The 17,105-nt window shown below is 35.7% G+C and overlaps 1 protein-coding gene across 2 annotated transcripts in view; it reads right to left on the bottom strand.

The window, feature by feature from the left end:
* Positions 1 to 17,105, bottom strand: part of ANO5 (anoctamin 5) — a 78,819-nt gene that overhangs the window by 24,420 nt on the left and 37,294 nt on the right. For both annotated transcript variants that reach the window (XM_036260119.1, XM_036260120.1), the window contains exons 10-13: positions 12,206 to 12,340; positions 11,736 to 11,841; positions 11,570 to 11,630; positions 736 to 887 (exon numbers count right to left, since the gene is read on the bottom strand). In XM_036260119.1, coding sequence (XP_036116012.1) covers positions 736 to 887; positions 11,570 to 11,630; positions 11,736 to 11,841; positions 12,206 to 12,340 — 454 coding nt within the window. The remainder of the gene's footprint in view (positions 1 to 735; positions 888 to 11,569; positions 11,631 to 11,735; positions 11,842 to 12,205; positions 12,341 to 17,105) is intronic.

Genomic DNA, 17,105 nt, shown 5'->3' with positions numbered 1-17,105 from the left:
GTCTACTCTCCCTTTAATAGCATCTGGTAATAAAGTGATAACGAATTATGGAAATGTAGGGACTCTAAGAATAAGCAGCCAAAACTCTGGTGTTTGATGGCAAACTACCTTCCACTTTCACATGAGAAAAACTGAGGTACCAAGAAGTCAAATCACTCAGTCAACATATAGCGATTAAGGATCCCAAAATATAGCCTTTCACCCTGGACAGCAGTGCAGTGATCTTTGCACTATAATCAATTAAAAGGGACTATTTGAATAAAATTTGATCTAATAAAATAATCACTCATAAGCCCACTATCTTAATACCAATTTAATTTTTTGCATATTAACTTCATTTCCATGTATATATATTTATATACATATTTAAAGCACAGAGCATACACACTATTTTTCATTTTTCTTTTATTTCATTTGGTATTAAAAATAATGTCTTTTATGATATGATGCCTTGGATTTATTTAAAAATAATCGAATGACTAAAAGGAGTAGGTACATAAATAAAATAAGATTGTCCATGAATTAATATTAGTGGAAGCTGGCTGATGGGTCCATCATATTTTTCTACTTTTGTATATGTTTGAAATATATCATGAAAGTAAGTAAAGAAGTTAATATGATTTATATGTTGGAGAATATCTTAAAGGCGAATTACAACATACATCATCATTTAAGAGAAAAACTACATCAGCGAGTCCATAGAGATATAATGCCCACTTCAGTTTCTTAATCTACCTTAGTCACGGGATTCATTTTCCTGTGTTTACACATAGCTTCAAATTCAGGTCTCAGCTGAAGCTGCTGCTGTTCCTCCTCAAAGTCCACCAGGTCCCACTCATATTCCAGTCGGGCCTGACGCTGTTTCCAAAACTCCAAAAACAATGTGACTATAGAGAAATAAATGTATAAAAACAAATATAATCAAGGTAAATAATGTCTTTTAAAAGACATTAAAATAATGTCTTTTCTGATATGATGCCTTGAGTTTATTTCAAACTAATCTAATGATTAAAAGAAATAGATGTGTAAATAAAACAAGATTGTCCTTGAATTGATAGTAATGGAAACTGGGTGATGGGTCCAACCTGGGGTTCATTATATTTTTCTACTTTTGTATGTGTTTGAAATATATCATAAAAGTAAGTAAAGAAGTATATATGACATTAATATTTTCCTTTATTTTTATTTATTTTATTTTTTATTGAATTTATTGGGGCAACATTGATTAAAAAAATTATATAGGTTTTAGATGTACAAGTCTATAATACATTATTTGTATACTGTATTGTTTGTTCATCATTCCAAGTCAAGTAGTTTTCCTGTATTTTATTATATGTTTTTATTAATTTGAGAGAGAGAGAGAGAGAGAAATCAATGTGAGAGAGAAACACTGATTGGTTGCTTCCGGGACGGAACCCACAACCTAGGTATGTGCCCTGACCTGGAATTGAACCCACAACCTTTAGTGTGCAGGACGATGCTCCAACCAACTGAGCCACCCATCCAGGGCCTTTATTTTCAAATATCAATTTGGTTACACAGTGGTTCTTCTGTCACTATGATTCGATGATAAAATTATTAATATTAGCATAACTATGTAATAACATTGAAATAACTCATATATAAAATATCAAGTTAATTTCTTACACAGCAGTCCGTGCAAAAAAAAAAAAAAAAAAATTCCCGTTCATTATTCTCTCTCTTCATTATGATAATTTGAAAGAATAAACTTAATTTTTTTCTAACACCTAGAGTTTTTTTTTTTTTTTGAAAAATTAAGTCTTTTATTCAATTCATTCAATCTTTTAGCAAAATTATTCAAGCATTATACCTTAGTAAAATTTAAGAAATATGTAAGAGGCATTTCACAGCACATTCTCTCTCTCTCTCTCTCTCTCTCTCTCTCTCTCTCTCAACTTCAACATTGTTTACAATAGTTATATCATGAAAACAACCTACGTGTCCATCCATGGATGACTGGATAAAGAAAGTGTGGCTTATATACGCAATGGGATATTATTTGGCCATTAAAAGAAGAAGAAAATCCTGCCATCTGTGACATGAATGGACCTGGAGGGTATTATGCTACGTGAGATAAGTCATAGAGAGAAAAAGAAATACTGTATGGTCTCATATGTGGAATCTTGGAAAAAAGAAAAAGCAAAAGCTTGGAAAAAGTATAGCTTGGTGGTTAGTGGGGGTGGGAAAAATGGGTGAAAACGGTCAAGAGGTACAAACGTCCACTTATAAGATTTGTTAAGTTCTGGGGATATAATGGTGACTATAGTTAAATATACTGTATTGTATATTCAAAAGTTAGTGAGTGGATGTTAAATGTTTTTATCACAAGAAAAATGTGTACTTATGTGAGGTGATAAATGTTAACTAAAATTATTGTAGTAATCATTTCACAATATATACATATATCAAATCATTATACTGTACACTTTAAACTAATACAATATTATGTCAATTATATCTCAATAAAACTAGGAGGGAAAAGTGGAAGTGACCTAAATGTCCAACAATAGAGAAACGATTAAAGTGTGATAAATTCATAAAAGGCAATTCAATTCAGTCATAAATACATACATATACACACATACAATCATAAACATATTCATTGATATAAAATGAATCCCATCATTCATTGTTCTTTTAAAAAGTAGCCTAAAAACTATATAATATTATAACATTTATGTTAAGTTATATGAATGCATATGCTCACACAGATACATAAGAGATTCTGAAAAATCGTGGCCAAAATAATAATTCGATTTCTGGTAATTTTAACATTATTTTCTCCCAGTTTCAATGTACTGCTTGCATTTCCTAATTTGGATATATATTTACATTATAAACAAGCCCAAAACATTTTTTTTTTTAAAAAGCATTTCTACCCTTCAGAACAAAGCATAGTATGCATTAATTGCAGGTCTCATCTCAATCCCTTGGATGAGTGTTGTTTCTTCACATCTACTCTGCCAACTCATCCTTTGATTCAGCTTAATTGTTAATTAGTATCTGTATTAAAACTAATATCCTTGAGTTTCCGTTTTCATAAAATTTGGCCAAGATCCTCAAAATTCAAAGCTAAATCAATTCACTGCTACAATGAACGTTTCTGAAAGAAATGACTGATGGTAGCACCTCCTCAAAACACAGCATTGCTGGGAATTCTACATATGGTTGCTTCTCTGTGATGCAATATAGGGCTGGTGTTGCTGCACAGTCTCTCTCAATGGAAAAACTGAAAACGACTACACAGGTTTTCATTTGTGCACCTATCATTCACTTCTGATTTCAATTAACAACAGAGGCAGGATTTGGCAGACACATAATGAAGAGAGTCTGTACACCAACTTTCCAAACTTGGAATTGCCGCAGAGTTGTTAGTAAGATTTCTCTATCCTCTGCTCTCTTTGAATCCGGGCTGCTCTCTTTAACCCACGGCAGCCAGGCAAAAGTGACAGACACATTTAAACGCCTCTTCGCATACACACTAACACATTTTGTTGTCTTTTTGCCTGGATCAAGCTACCCTTGTCCTTTGCCCAGTTTTTAAATGCACGTATTTGTGTTTGCTAAAGATTTTTTTAATTGTAATGAAAAACTTATATTTTTCCCCAGAGTCCTCTGAATTTTGGGACGTGTTTTAGAAGTCTGCAGGCCTCCACTGGCTGAGTTACTGTTTTATTATTATTATTATTATTATTGAAAGTATTACAATTTCCCCCCCCTTTCCCCCATTGACCCCTCCTTTCTGCTCCCGCCCCCACCCCTCTTCCCTTCCCCAGCCTAGTGTCCCTGTTGATTGGGTGTGCATGTATGCATATATATTCTTTGGTTCATCTCTTCCCTCCCCTGGCTCTGAGGTTTGTCAGTCTGTTCCCTACTCCCGTGATTCTGGATCCCTTTTGGTTGACAGCCTATTTTGTTCATTATGTTCCACGAAGAAGTGAGATCATGTAGTACTTGTCTTTCTCTGAATGGCTTATTTCGCTTAGCATAATACTCTCCAGGTCCCTCCATGTCATCTCAAAGGGTAAGAGATCTCTCTTTCTTATAGTTGCATAGTATTCCATTGTGTATCTGTACCACAGCTTTTTCAACTACTCATCTACAGATGGGCAGTTGGGCTGTTTCTAGATCTTAGCTATTGTAAATAGCGCTGCTATAAACATAGGGGGTGTGTGTATATTATTTCTGATTGGTGTTTCAGGCTTCTTAGGATATATTCTAAGAAGTGGGATCACTGGGTCAAATGGCAGTTCCATTGTTAATTTTTTGAGGAAACACCATATTGTTTTCCATAGTGGCTACACCCATCTGAATTCTAAACAGCAGTGTGCTAGAGTCCCCTTTCTCCACACCCTTGCCAGCATTTGTTGTTTGAGGATTTGCTGATGCCTACCATTCAGGCAGGAGTGAGGTGATATCTCATAGTCGTTTTAATTTGCATCTCTCTGATGATTAGAGATGATGAGCATTTTTTCATATGACTCCTGGCTATTTGTATGGTCTGTTTGGAGAAGTCTATTCAGGTCCTCCACCCATTTTTAATTGGATTGTTTGTCTTCCTTTTGTTGAGTTGTATGAGTACTGTATATATTTTGGATATTAACCCCTTAGCCGATGTATCATTGGCAAACCCAGAGACTAGGTTCCCTTTTCATTTTGATGCTGGTTTCTTTTGCCATGCAGAAGCTTTTAAGTTTGATGTAGTCCCATTTATTAGTTTTTCCCTTTGTTTCTCTTGCCCTAGGTGATATACCAGTGAAAATTCCACTACATATGTCTGAGATTCTTCTGCCTGATTTTTATGATTTCACGGGTTACATTTAAGTCTTTTATCCATTTTGAGTTTATTCTTGTGTATGGTGTAAGTAGTGGTCTAGTTTCTTTTTTTTTTTTTTTTTTTTTGCATGTAGCTGTTCAATTTTCCCAACACCATTTTTTGAAGAGACTGTCTTTTCTCCATTTTATGCCCCTGCCTCTTTTGTTGAATATTAATTGTGCATACTGTCTTGGGTCACTATCTGGGTTCTCTATTATCTTCCAGTGATCTGTATGTCTGTTCTTCTGCCAATACCAGGCTGTTTTGATTGCAATGGCTTTGTAGTATAACTTGATATCTGGTATTGTAAACCCTTCCACTTAGTTTTTCTTTTTCAAAATTGCTGTGGCTATTCAGAGTCTTATATAGTTCCATATAAACTTTTGGAGTGTTTGTTCTAGACCTGTGAAATATGCTGTTGGTACTTTTATAGGGATTGCATTGAATCTGAAGATTGCTTTGGGTAATACAAACATTTTAATGATGTTGATTTTTCCAATCTACAAACAATGTATATGCTTCCACTTTTTTTATATCTTCCTCTATTTCTTTTTTCAATGTGCTATAGTTTTCTGAGAACAGGTCTTTTACCTCCTTGGATAAGTTTATTCCTAGGTATATTATTTTATTTAATTTTTTTGCAATGGTAAATGGGATTTTTGTTTGTTTCTTTCTTTCCCTTTCGGAGTGTTCATTATTGGTGCATAAGAATGCAATTGATTTGGGGATGTTAATTTTGTATCCTGCTACTTTGACAAATTCATTGATTAAATTTAGTAGATTTCTAATGAAATCTTTAATCTTTTCTTTAAGGTTTTCTATGTACAATATCATGTCATCGGTGAATAATGACAGTTTCACTTCCTCCTTTCCAATTTGGATCCTTTTTTTTTTTTAATTTATATTTTTATCCTCACCTTAGGACATTTTTCCATTTTTTTGTTCAGACAGAGTGGGAGAGAGAGAGAGGAAGAGAAAGAGAAAGAGAGAGAAACATTGACGTGAAAGGGACACATCGAGTAGCTGCCACCCGCACGACCCAACCAGGGCCGGGGACAAACTGCAACCGAGGTACATGCCCTTAGTGGGAACCAAACCCTGGTCTCTCGGGACCACAGGCCAATGCTCTAACCACTGAGCCAAACCAGCCAGGGCAAATCCCTTTTATTTTTAATTCTTGTCTAATCGCTGTGGCTAAGACTTCCGGTACTATGTTAAATAAGAGTGGCGAAAGTGGGCATTACTGTCTTATTCCTGATCTTAAGGGAAATGCTTTTAGTTTTTGCCCATCGAGTATGATGTTGGCTGTAGGTTTTTCATAAATGGCCTTTATTATGTCGAGATATGATCCCTCTATTCCCACACTGCTGAGCGATTTTATCAGAAATGGGTGCTGGATTTTATCAAATGCTTTTTCAGTGTCTATTGATATAACCATATGTTTTTTTTTAATCTTTCATTTTGTTTATGTGGTGTATGACATCTATTGATTTGAGAATATTGTACCAGCCTTGCACCCCTGGGATGAATCCCACTTGGTCACGGTGAATAATTTTTTAATGTATAGCTAGATCCGATTTCCTAATATTTTGTTAAAGATTTTGGTATCTATGTTCATCAGGGATATTGGCCTGCAGTTTTCTTCCTTTGTAGTGTCTTTTTCTGGTTTTGGAATTAGGATTATGCTGGCCTCATACAACGAGTTTGGAAGTCTTCCTTCTTGAATTTTTTGGAATAGTTTGATGAGAATGGGTGCTAGTTCTTTGAATGTTCAGTAAAACTCCCCTGTGAAGCCATCCAGGCCCAGGCTTTTGTCTGCTGGGAATTAATTAATTACATTTTCAATTTCTTTTGTTGTTATTGGTCTTTTCAAGTTTTCTGTCTCTTCCAAGTTCAGTTTTGGGAGACTGTGTGATTCTAGAAATTTGTCCATTTTGCCTAGATTGTCCAATTTGTTGGGAATTATTGTTCATAGTATTTGTTAATGATCCTTTGTATTTCTGTGGTGTCAGTTGTTATTTCTCCTCTTTCATTTCTGATTTTGTTTATTTGGGTCCTCTCTTTTTGTTTCTTGGTCAGTCTGGCTAGGGGTTTATCAATCTCAAGGACCAGCTCTTGTTTCATTGATCTTTCGATTTTTTTTTTTTTAGTTTCTATGCTGTTTATTACTGCTCTGACTTTTCCTATTTCTTTCTCTCTACTTGCTCTGGGTTTTTCTTTTTGTTTACTTTCTAGTTCTTTAAATTGTAGGGTTAGATAGTGAATTAGAAATTTTTCTTGTTTCTTGAGGTAGGTCTGTAGTGCTATGAACTTCCCTCTCAGAACTGCCTTCTCTACATCCCACAGATTTTGTGTTGTTGTGTGTTCATTTTCATTGGTTTCCAGGAATTCTTTTATTTCTTCTTTGATATCCTTGGTAACTCAATCATTGTTTAATAACATGCTATTTGGCTTCAGATGTTTGGATATTTTTTAGTGTTTTTATTGTAATTAATCTCTAGTTTCATGCCATTGTGATCTGAGAAGATGCTTCATATGATTTCAATCTTCCTAACTTGTAGAGACTTAGTTTGTGTCCTAACTTGTGGTGTATCTTTGAGAATGCCCCATCTGCACTTGAGAAGAATGCGAATTCTGCAATTTGGGGGTGTAATTCTCTGTAGATATCTATTAAATACATTTAATCTAGTGCATCATTTGGAGGCACTGTTTCTTTGTAATTTATTTTCTAGAGGATCTATCCACTGATGTCATCCAGGTGTTGAAGTCCCCTGCTATGAATGTATTGCTGTTGATTTCTCCTCTGAATTCCTCCAGAAGTTTTTAAATATATGTTGGTGCTCCTATATTGGGTGTATATATGTTTACCAAGGTTATATCCTCGTGTTGGATAGATCCTTTCAATATTATGTAGTGAACTTTGTCTCTAGTTATGGAACCTTTATTTATTTATTTATTTTTTTATTTTTATTTTTTTTTCTATCCTCATCCGAGGACATTTTTCCATTTTTTGTTCAGGTAGAGTGGGAGGGAGAGAGAGGAACAGAGAGAGAGAGAAACATCGATGTGAAAGGAACACATCGAGTGGTTGCCACCCGCAGAACCGACCAGGGCCGGGGACAAACTGCAACCGAGGTACGTGCCCTTAGCGGGAACCGAACCCGGGTCTCTCAGGACCGCAGGCCGACGCTCTAACCGCTGAGCCAAACCGGCCAGGGCTGGAACCTTTATTTTGAAGTCTATTTTATCAGATATGAGAATTGCTACCCTAGCCTTTTCATTTCCTTTCTGTTTGCTTGGAAATTTTTTTCATCCCTTTACTTTCAACCAATGCGAGTCTTTTGTTGTGAGGTGGGTCTCTTATAAACAGCATATATATAAAAGTCATGCTTTCTTATCCATTTAGCTACTCTGTGTCTTTTGATTGGAACATTTAATCCATTTACATTTAAAGTTATTACTGATATGTACTTATTGCCATTTTTGTTTATTATGGTTATGTTTCTCTCCCTATTTCTTCTGCTTATTACAGCAGTCCTTTTAACATTTCTTGCAGTTCTGGTTTGGTGCTAATATGTTTTCTTAGACCTTTTTTTTTTGTGTGTCTGGGAAACTCTTTATTTTACCTTCTATTTTGAATGATAGCCTTGCTAGATAGAGTAGTCTTGGATTCAGATCCTTGTTTTTCATGACATTCCCTTCTGGCATGTAGTGTTTCTGCTGAGAAATCAGCTGATAGCCTTTTAGGGGCTCCTTTGTAGGTAACCTGTTACTTATCTCTTGCTGCCTTATCTCTGTCTTTAACTTTTGGCATTTTAATTATGAACTGTTGTTGTGTGGGTCTTTTTGGCTCTTTCTTACTTGGGGCTCTCTGTGCTTCTTGAACTTGTATGCCTTTTTCCTTCACCAAAGTAGGGATGTTTTCTGTCACTATTTCTTCAAATATATTCTCTAACCCTTGCTCATTTTCTTCTTCTTCTGGAACTCCTATGATACAGATGTTGTTCCATTTCATATTGTCCCATAATTCTCTTAAGCTGTCCTCCTGTTTTTTAATTGTTTATTCTTTTTGGTTCTCTAATTGGGTGATTTTTTTCTACCCTGTCTTCTAATTCATTGATCTGATCTTCGGCTTCCTCTACTCTGCTGGTTATTACTTCCAATGTGTTCTTTATTTCTGCTATGTCATTTTTCATTTACGCTTGATAGTTTTTCTTTTAAAATTAGTTGATTTTCATTGTTTGTATATATTTACTCGTGCTGTTGAGCTTCTCAATAATCATTACTCTGAACTCTACCTCTGAAACTTGCTTAATTCCATTTCATTTATCCCTTCTGTAGAATTCTCTTGTTCTTTCATTTGGGATTTGTTTGTTTCACCATTGTGGCTGTCTCAGTGAGTTTTGGAACCTGACAAAATTTCCCTGTGGGTGTTGGTGTTCCACTGATTGTGGCTCCCTCTGCTGGGTTTGGATGAGTGTGGGAGAGCCCACATTAAACACCAATGTCAGGTCTTACTTTCTTGAGTAGATTTGCAGGCCAAACAAAGATTGGATATAGTTATCCTATAGCTTTTGCCTGCAGGTTATTAGTCTCAGTTACTTGATGAGCCTCAGGTTGTAGAACCTTAGCTGAATAAAAAATCCTTCAGGTGGACAGGGTAAGAGAATTTCCAGTGGGTGGAGCAATTGCTTTCTCCTGGGTTAAAGTTGCTTTGATAAGAAAGTGGTTTCTGCCTGGCCAGTGGGCTCAGCAGTTGAGCATCAACCCAAGCACCAAGGTGTCACCAGTTCAATTCCCAGTCAGGGCACAAGCACAGATTGTGGGTGAAAGCCCCAGTAGGGGGCATACAGGAGGCGGCCAATCGATGCTCTCTCTCATCAATGTTTCTCTCTCTTTCTTCCTTCCTCTAAAATCAACAAAGAAAAAATATTTTAAAAAGAAAGAAAGTGGTTTCTGAGGTGTGGACTATTTGCTCAGTGCAGGGTTCTAGGTCTCTTCCTTCACAACTCAGTCCCAGAGCCACAGGGTGGTACTCAGTTTCTGAGGGAGGGACAAATGCTTCTCCCCCAGGCTAAAACAGAGTGCTACTTGACAGAGATGGCTACTGAAGCCATGGGAGAGGGGCTCAGCATAGAAACTCAGGCCTCAGCCTTCACAGCTCAGTTCTCAGAGCCAGGACCCCCAACACAGAGAACCTGGTCCACATTTCAAAATTTTCTTGGAGGCTTTTTTATTTTTCCCCTCCTTGCTTGCTGGTAGAGGATAGCTGTTAATTAGTCTCGATTTGCATTTCTCAGCTGGGTAGTGTTAAATCCTGAGGGAGGGGCTGTTGCTTCTCCCCAGGGCTCTGAGAAGGGGCTCTTTGAGTAACATGGATACTGTCCTATAGGGGAGTGATTCAGCATAAAAATTCCAGTGTCCTCCTTCCCAGCTCTCCCCCCAGTGCCATGAACCCCTGACTCTCTTCACACAGTTCCAGACCAGCCTGCCCTCCCTCTGCCGGAGCCCAAGGTAAGTGGCTGTAGCTAATTTAGTACACTGGCTTTTCAGGGAAATGCCGGTGTTCCCAGCTCCTCTGCTCTAGTGATTTTCTCAGACAGGTGTCATGGGAGCCTTTCCCTGCTTTGCCACTCTGTGCTGTGGAGCCGGCTTGTGGTTTTCACCCCTGACTTCTCAGAAGGAACTGCTCACAGCTAAGACAGGCCTCAGCTGCTGCCTGTGGGCACACAGCCAGTCCTCTTATACCTGCACAGCTCCTACAGGGCTCAATTTGGTGTCCTCTTTACGTCCCTGGTTACATGGGTTCTCTCCCCCTGCTCTTCAGTTGGTTTTTCCCCATGACTTGTCTTTATTTTAGTTGTAATTCCAGTTTGGTCCTGGGAGATGATCTATGTAGCTTCCATTCACTTTACCACCATTTTTCCTTCTCCTTTGCTGAGTTACTCTTACAGAAAGTATTTTTCTATCTGATGGTAGGAGCAAATTCATAACACTTCCACTTCCCACATGAAATGAAGACAAAATCCTGGAACATTTCCAAAATTAAGGGTCATTGCACCTTATACAGAAAACTTTTATCAAATAGATCTGGAAGCTGGCACTAGAATTAGCCCAGGGAACTTAGACTCAAACACCGACTTATTAGCCCTCTATAAGTTTTTTTTTAAAATGTTTTTAGTGATATTTTTAGAGAGAGAGATACAAACATCAATGTGAGAGAAATACATTGATTGGCTGCCTACTGCATGCCCCTCCTTGGGGATTGAGCCTGCAACCTGGGTATGTGTCCTGACTAGGAATCGAACTGGGACCTCTCAGTCCATGACATGATGCTCAATCTGCTGATCCATACCAGCCAGGCAAGCCCTCTACAGGCTTTTTTAGATTCTTATTCCAGTTTGAATCCATGATTCAATATCTTCTAGCCACCAAATATTTGTTTATTCTCTCCTGAATTAACTACTTATTGACCCTGCTTTTGACCATAATACAGGAGACAGTGTGAGCTAAATACATATGAAGTTTCAAAAATTATGTTGTCTCTCAGAGAACTGAGCAAATGATTAATAGAGACATTATTTTGGACCAAGAACTAAAGACCATGATGTGGACTCCATCAGTGTATTGATGCTAGACACAAGATCTAAAATCATGTTTGGTATTTTCTACAGACAGGCCATATAACACATAACACGGAGAAATTTGTTTTTTATATGACTATATACTCACCCCAAATTCCCATGAATATTGCAAAGAACACTGTTGACTCATTATCAAATAAATAAGAGAACTGTAAAAAAAAAAAAATAATAACATCACAATGACTTTTGTTTCAAATGTAATGCAAAAGGAGGGCAATTCCAAGTCTTTTCAACCTACCAAAATATATACATACTTTTGAAGCTAGACATGTAGAATTTAGTCTCCAATAATCACACACTGCATCACAGAGTGGGCACATGATAATCTGACCTCCAACTTCGGGGTCACAGATTTCATTGCTGTAGAGAGAACAGCAAAGTTATTTTAAAAGTGGTGTGTGTTTGGGTGAGAGTCCAAAGCTGTTATTATTACAACAACTGTTTACACAGCTTCTCACATATGGCAGAAGGAGGAATAGAGCAGCAATTTCTGTCCTAGGTCAAGTCATGCTTTGAGGAACAGAATCTTTAGAAGTGGTTATTAAAAACAGATTTTTCATAAAGCACCAGGTGAAAGGCAGCTGCTTGGGTCTTTTTCAAAAAATATCAATTATCTAATGCCATAAAGAAATTCTGAAACAAACGCCAGGAAAAATAATAACACCAGTTTCAATTAACATAAAATCGAACATTTTCTCTACTTGGACAAATTGGCAGCACTTACCTGGTTGGGCTACTGTTCATTGAGAATAAGCCATAAATAAAACAAGCTAAGCCAACTACAGCAGCAACGAACAGCATCTCTGTGTAAAATCCGAGAAAGACAAAATACATGCCAATTTTTTCTCCATAATAATTCCTATAAAAGAGGATAAAGATAGAATCAGAGGTCGGAAGAACAACACAGTCCAGACAGCCTTGTTTTGCATTCACACAAGCCTGCATTCTAATTTTGGCTCCACAGCTTTCTAGATGTATAATTTTGGCAAAGTTACTAATCTCTCTAAACTTCAGTTTGCACACCATAAAATGCAGGTTGATGTTTATCCAAAGAAACAGTGTAAGGATTAAAAAAGATAACACATAAAGTAGGAAGCCAACTGAGTGAAAGTCAAGTTTTAATTTTGAAATAATACGGAATTTGAAGTTTCTAAATTTAAAGAGTTTGCATGTTAGAAATTAAACTGGAGAAGATTTTGCAATGTAACTTCTAGCAATTAATTTAACAAGTCAAAATTATATGCACAATCTGCACAGACTTTTGCTTTATCTCTCTAAAATTGAAGAAAGTACTCTGATCATCTATTAGGAAAGTTTGGATCTCTGATGGATAATTATTGAATGATGAGGTAAGCAGGCTGCACCCCAAGGAATTAAAAGTGGCTGCTTTGTAAAAGTTCCATAAAATATACAGTTCAGCTCTTGTTTACAGAGGTGAAAAGTGACAGCATTACTTGGCATAAATGTTCAAGTCTTACACCAAGTTTTTGTTGTAGCTGTCATTTATAATTTTAACCCAAATATCAGGCCTACCTAATTTGATTTATAAACTTAATGTGATCCACATAAAAATACCAACAACTTTTTTTAGTAAAGAACTAGACATATTTATACCAAAGTTTCTATGGAAAAATAGATATGCAGAATGTACAAGGAGATGCTGAGAATAAGAGCTGTGATAATGTATTAGCCCAACTAGATATTAAAACATACTACAGCAAAATCATAATAATTAAAACAACCTGGTACTCATGCATGAATAGTAGCTAGAGCAACAGGATACAGCAAAAATATCCAGGAATAAACTCAACTGCATATAATAAAGGTGGTAACTGAAATCACTGGAGCAACAATTACACTGTTTAATAAATGATGTTGGGACAAGTAGACAAAATTAGATATATACGTCACACAATATGCAATAATAAATTCCAAGATAAAGAATCTAAATATAAAAAAGGAAAATGATGCAAGTAGGAAAAAAAAATGTGGGTGGATTACTCTACAACTTGTGCATGTAAAGAGGCATTCTATCATTAAACATTCAAATACAATAAAAAATAAAGTTGACTTAACCTTTTGTGGCATGGTTCTTTTCCTTGGCATACTGCCTTTAAGATTTAGTCCTTCACGTTGCATGTATTAGGAATGTATTTCTTTGTATTTATGAGATAAATCTACTGTATGAATACACAATGATTTGTTTATTCATTCACCAGTGGTGAACATTTGGGTTTTTCCCAGTTTTTTATAATTATGATGAGTTAAGCAGCTATGAACTTTCAAATAATGGTGTTTCTGTGAACACATGCTTCATTTTTCCTGGGTAAAGGCTTAAAAGTGAAATTGCTGGGTCATATGAAAAGTGCACATTTAACTTTATAAGAAACTCAAATTGTTTTGTAAATTTGCTATACCACTTGCATTTCCACCAGCAATATTTGAAATTTCAAGTTGTTCTGCATTCCTGACAACACTTATTGTTGTCAGTCTTTTAGGTTTTAGCTATTCTAGTGGGTGTTTCATAATTTCTCAATGGTACTTTTTATTCTCCTGGGGAATAAAGATGTTGTGTGTTGTTTAATGTTCATATTGGCCATCCATAAGTATATATTTTTTTTGGTGAAGTATCTGTTATAATCTTTTGTCCATTTTAAATCATTTTGTCTTATTACTGAGTAATAAGCTACTTAAATATTTTGGATAAGAGTCCTTTATTGATATGTGTGCTGCAAGTATGTTCCTCAGGTTGTGGTTTGCTTTTTTATTTTTATAAGAGTGTCTTTCTAAGTGCAGACATTGTTAATTTCAATGAAGTCAAATTTATCCATTTCTTAAATTGTGCTTTTTGGGTCTTATTTGAAAAGTCCATTCCTAAATCCAGGTCACATATATTTTTTTCCTACATATTATTCCAAAAGTTTTATAATTTTATCCTTTACACTTAGTTCACTGATCCCTTTCACATTAGTTTAAATTTTTGTACAGGAAAGGATCAAGATTCCTGTTTTTCACATAGATATCCATTGTTCTAGCATCATTTGTCAAAAGACTACCCTTTCCCCAATGAGAAACCAGGCACCTTTGTCAAAAGTCAATTGACTATAAATGGATCTATTTCTGGACTCTTTTATTTTTTATTAAAGGTCTTATTTAAAAATAATTTTAAGTACATAAAAAAGTTGCAAGAGTAATTCTAATAATATCCACATACCCTTTAATTATTTTATTGTAAAATATATTGTTCCATTTGTACTCTCTTCATGTGTACATTTCTTTTTACATATATATATATGTCTCTAAACCATTTCAAAGTAAGTTGGTTGAATATATCATGGTCCTTAGTACCTAAATACTTCCTTGTCTAGTTATAAAAATAAGGATACTATTATATAACCACTGAAAAGGAACCTTAGAAATAACAGCTATTTTTTGCAACTGCTACCTCTGTGATAACAGTGCTTTCTTTTTTACCTTTACAATTTCTTAGTTTAAAACTTTATACACAGCTATTAATTCTTTACATTAAATTTTGTTTATAATTTACAATTATTTTTAAAATTTTCTCATTAAAATAGAAAAGGAGTATAACTTGCTATAAATGAACAGTTACTTTAATATGATTTAAAAAACTTAAAAAGTTGATAAAGTTTAGCTTCACATCATCATCTGGTAAAAGATATGAGTTTCTACTTTGTTGTAAAAAGAAATTAGCAAATTCTAAACAAGGTATTACAGTACACCTTCAATGACCTGAGATGTAATATGTTTGTGTGTACCCAGGGTTATAAATATAAACCTTTGGGGAATACTTAAAGCATCAACACATGTAGAGAGTTTAAAAATGTTAGATGAATAATATTCTCAATATATTCTTTTTTTCCAATCCTCACCTGAGATATGTTTATTGATTTTATAGATGAAGGGGGAGGAAGGGAGAGTGAGTGAGAGAAACATCAATGTGAGAGAGAAACATTAATCCGTTGCTTCCCATACATGCCTTGATCAGGGATTGAACTGTCAACATAGGTATGTACCCTGACCAGGAATCAAATCCACAACCTTTTCGTGTATGGGATGATGCTCCAACCAAATGAGCCACCTAGCCAAGGCTCAATATATTTTGAACAATGTAAAATATGTAAACCTTATTTTGACAACTTCGCTTTTTTGAAAATACACTGTGAAAATATTCTCCAAAGAAACAATGTCTGCAGCTGTTCTTAGCAGCCTTGATCTTACTGGAAAAATCTGGGGCAGCCTAATGTTTTTCAACAGAAAAGTATATACAATGAATTATGCAAAACGTATAACATGGCACTCTGTGTTCTGTTAAAAAGCATGAGATAGATCTGTGTGTATTCACAGGGATGAGTACCAATAACATATTAGTGGAAAAAATAAAATCTCATCAAGAAAGTAAGTAATGATACCACTTTTCTAGGGGAACAATGTGTGTGTTTTATTATGCATGCACATAAAAATAAGACTGAAAGGCTATTATCAAAAGTAGTTACTTCTGCAGAATACAATGGAAGTAAAATTTAACTTAAAACTTTGTATATATCTTTATCATTTTAACTTTTTAAAAATAAATATACTATTTTATAATTCGAAAACTAAATACCACTACTCCAAATCATTAAAACATCCATCCAACAATAAGTTCATATAATGATTTACAGAAAGCATCAGTATGTATACTCCAGCTGCATTTCATGCTTTTTCCCCCATTTATTTTCATATAGAGCAGGAATGAGAGAGGGAGGGAGAGAGAGAGAAACATCGACATGAGAGAGACAAATCAATCGATTGCCACCCACACGACCCCAACCAGGGCCGGGGACAAACTGCAACCGGGGTACGTGTCCTTAGCGGTAACCGAACCCGGGACTCTCTGGTCCGCAGGCCGATGCTCCAAGCACTGAGCCAAACCGGCCAGGGCTGCATTTTATTCTTAAAAGTTCCCCTTATTTGCCTTAAACAAAATCATTGATATAACATTTCAGTTGATTTGGATGTATGCATCAAACTCAGTCTCCTAAAAAGGATGCTGTGATGAGGTGCAAGCCTCTCGGTAGAAGCATAAATCACCAAATGAATTGTTCTAATCTGATTATTCCTTGACTGAAATCACAGCAGGAGTCTCCTAACATCCTGTATGTATATAGTATTGTAATGGTTCAAAGCAGAAGCCTACAGCCATTGTCTTCTTGCTTAGCCAATAAAACTGTCTAAGAAATTGGTTGAGAGCTTGTCAATTGCCTGAGCCCAAAGATAAAAGAAAAAAATTTGAGGTTACAATAAGAACAATTGTCTTCACAGTTCTCTGACACACACACACACACACACACACACACACAGACATCCATACACAACCTTTCTGCTATCTTCTAAATTCCTGGACTGAGAGGAGAGGAAAATAAAACAAAAGTATTGTGCACTCAGCACTCAGCAGTAAGTGCTAGCTCCTATGCTAAAAAATGTACATCTCATTTAATAATCAAATAACCCCATAAAGAAAGTACTATTGTTACTCCCATTTTACAGATTAGCCTCATACAGGTTATGTAACTTGAACACGTTTTGATAGCTTCTAGGAGGAAGAACGTGGATTTGAACTC

Source organism: Molossus molossus, unplaced genomic scaffold (genome assembly GCF_014108415.1).
Source record: "Molossus molossus isolate mMolMol1 unplaced genomic scaffold, mMolMol1.p scaffold_m16_p_13, whole genome shotgun sequence".
NCBI lineage: Eukaryota > Metazoa > Chordata > Mammalia > Chiroptera > Molossidae > Molossus > Molossus molossus.
Note: the sequence above shows the minus strand (reverse complement) of the source record. Positions and strands in the feature narration are given on the sequence as shown.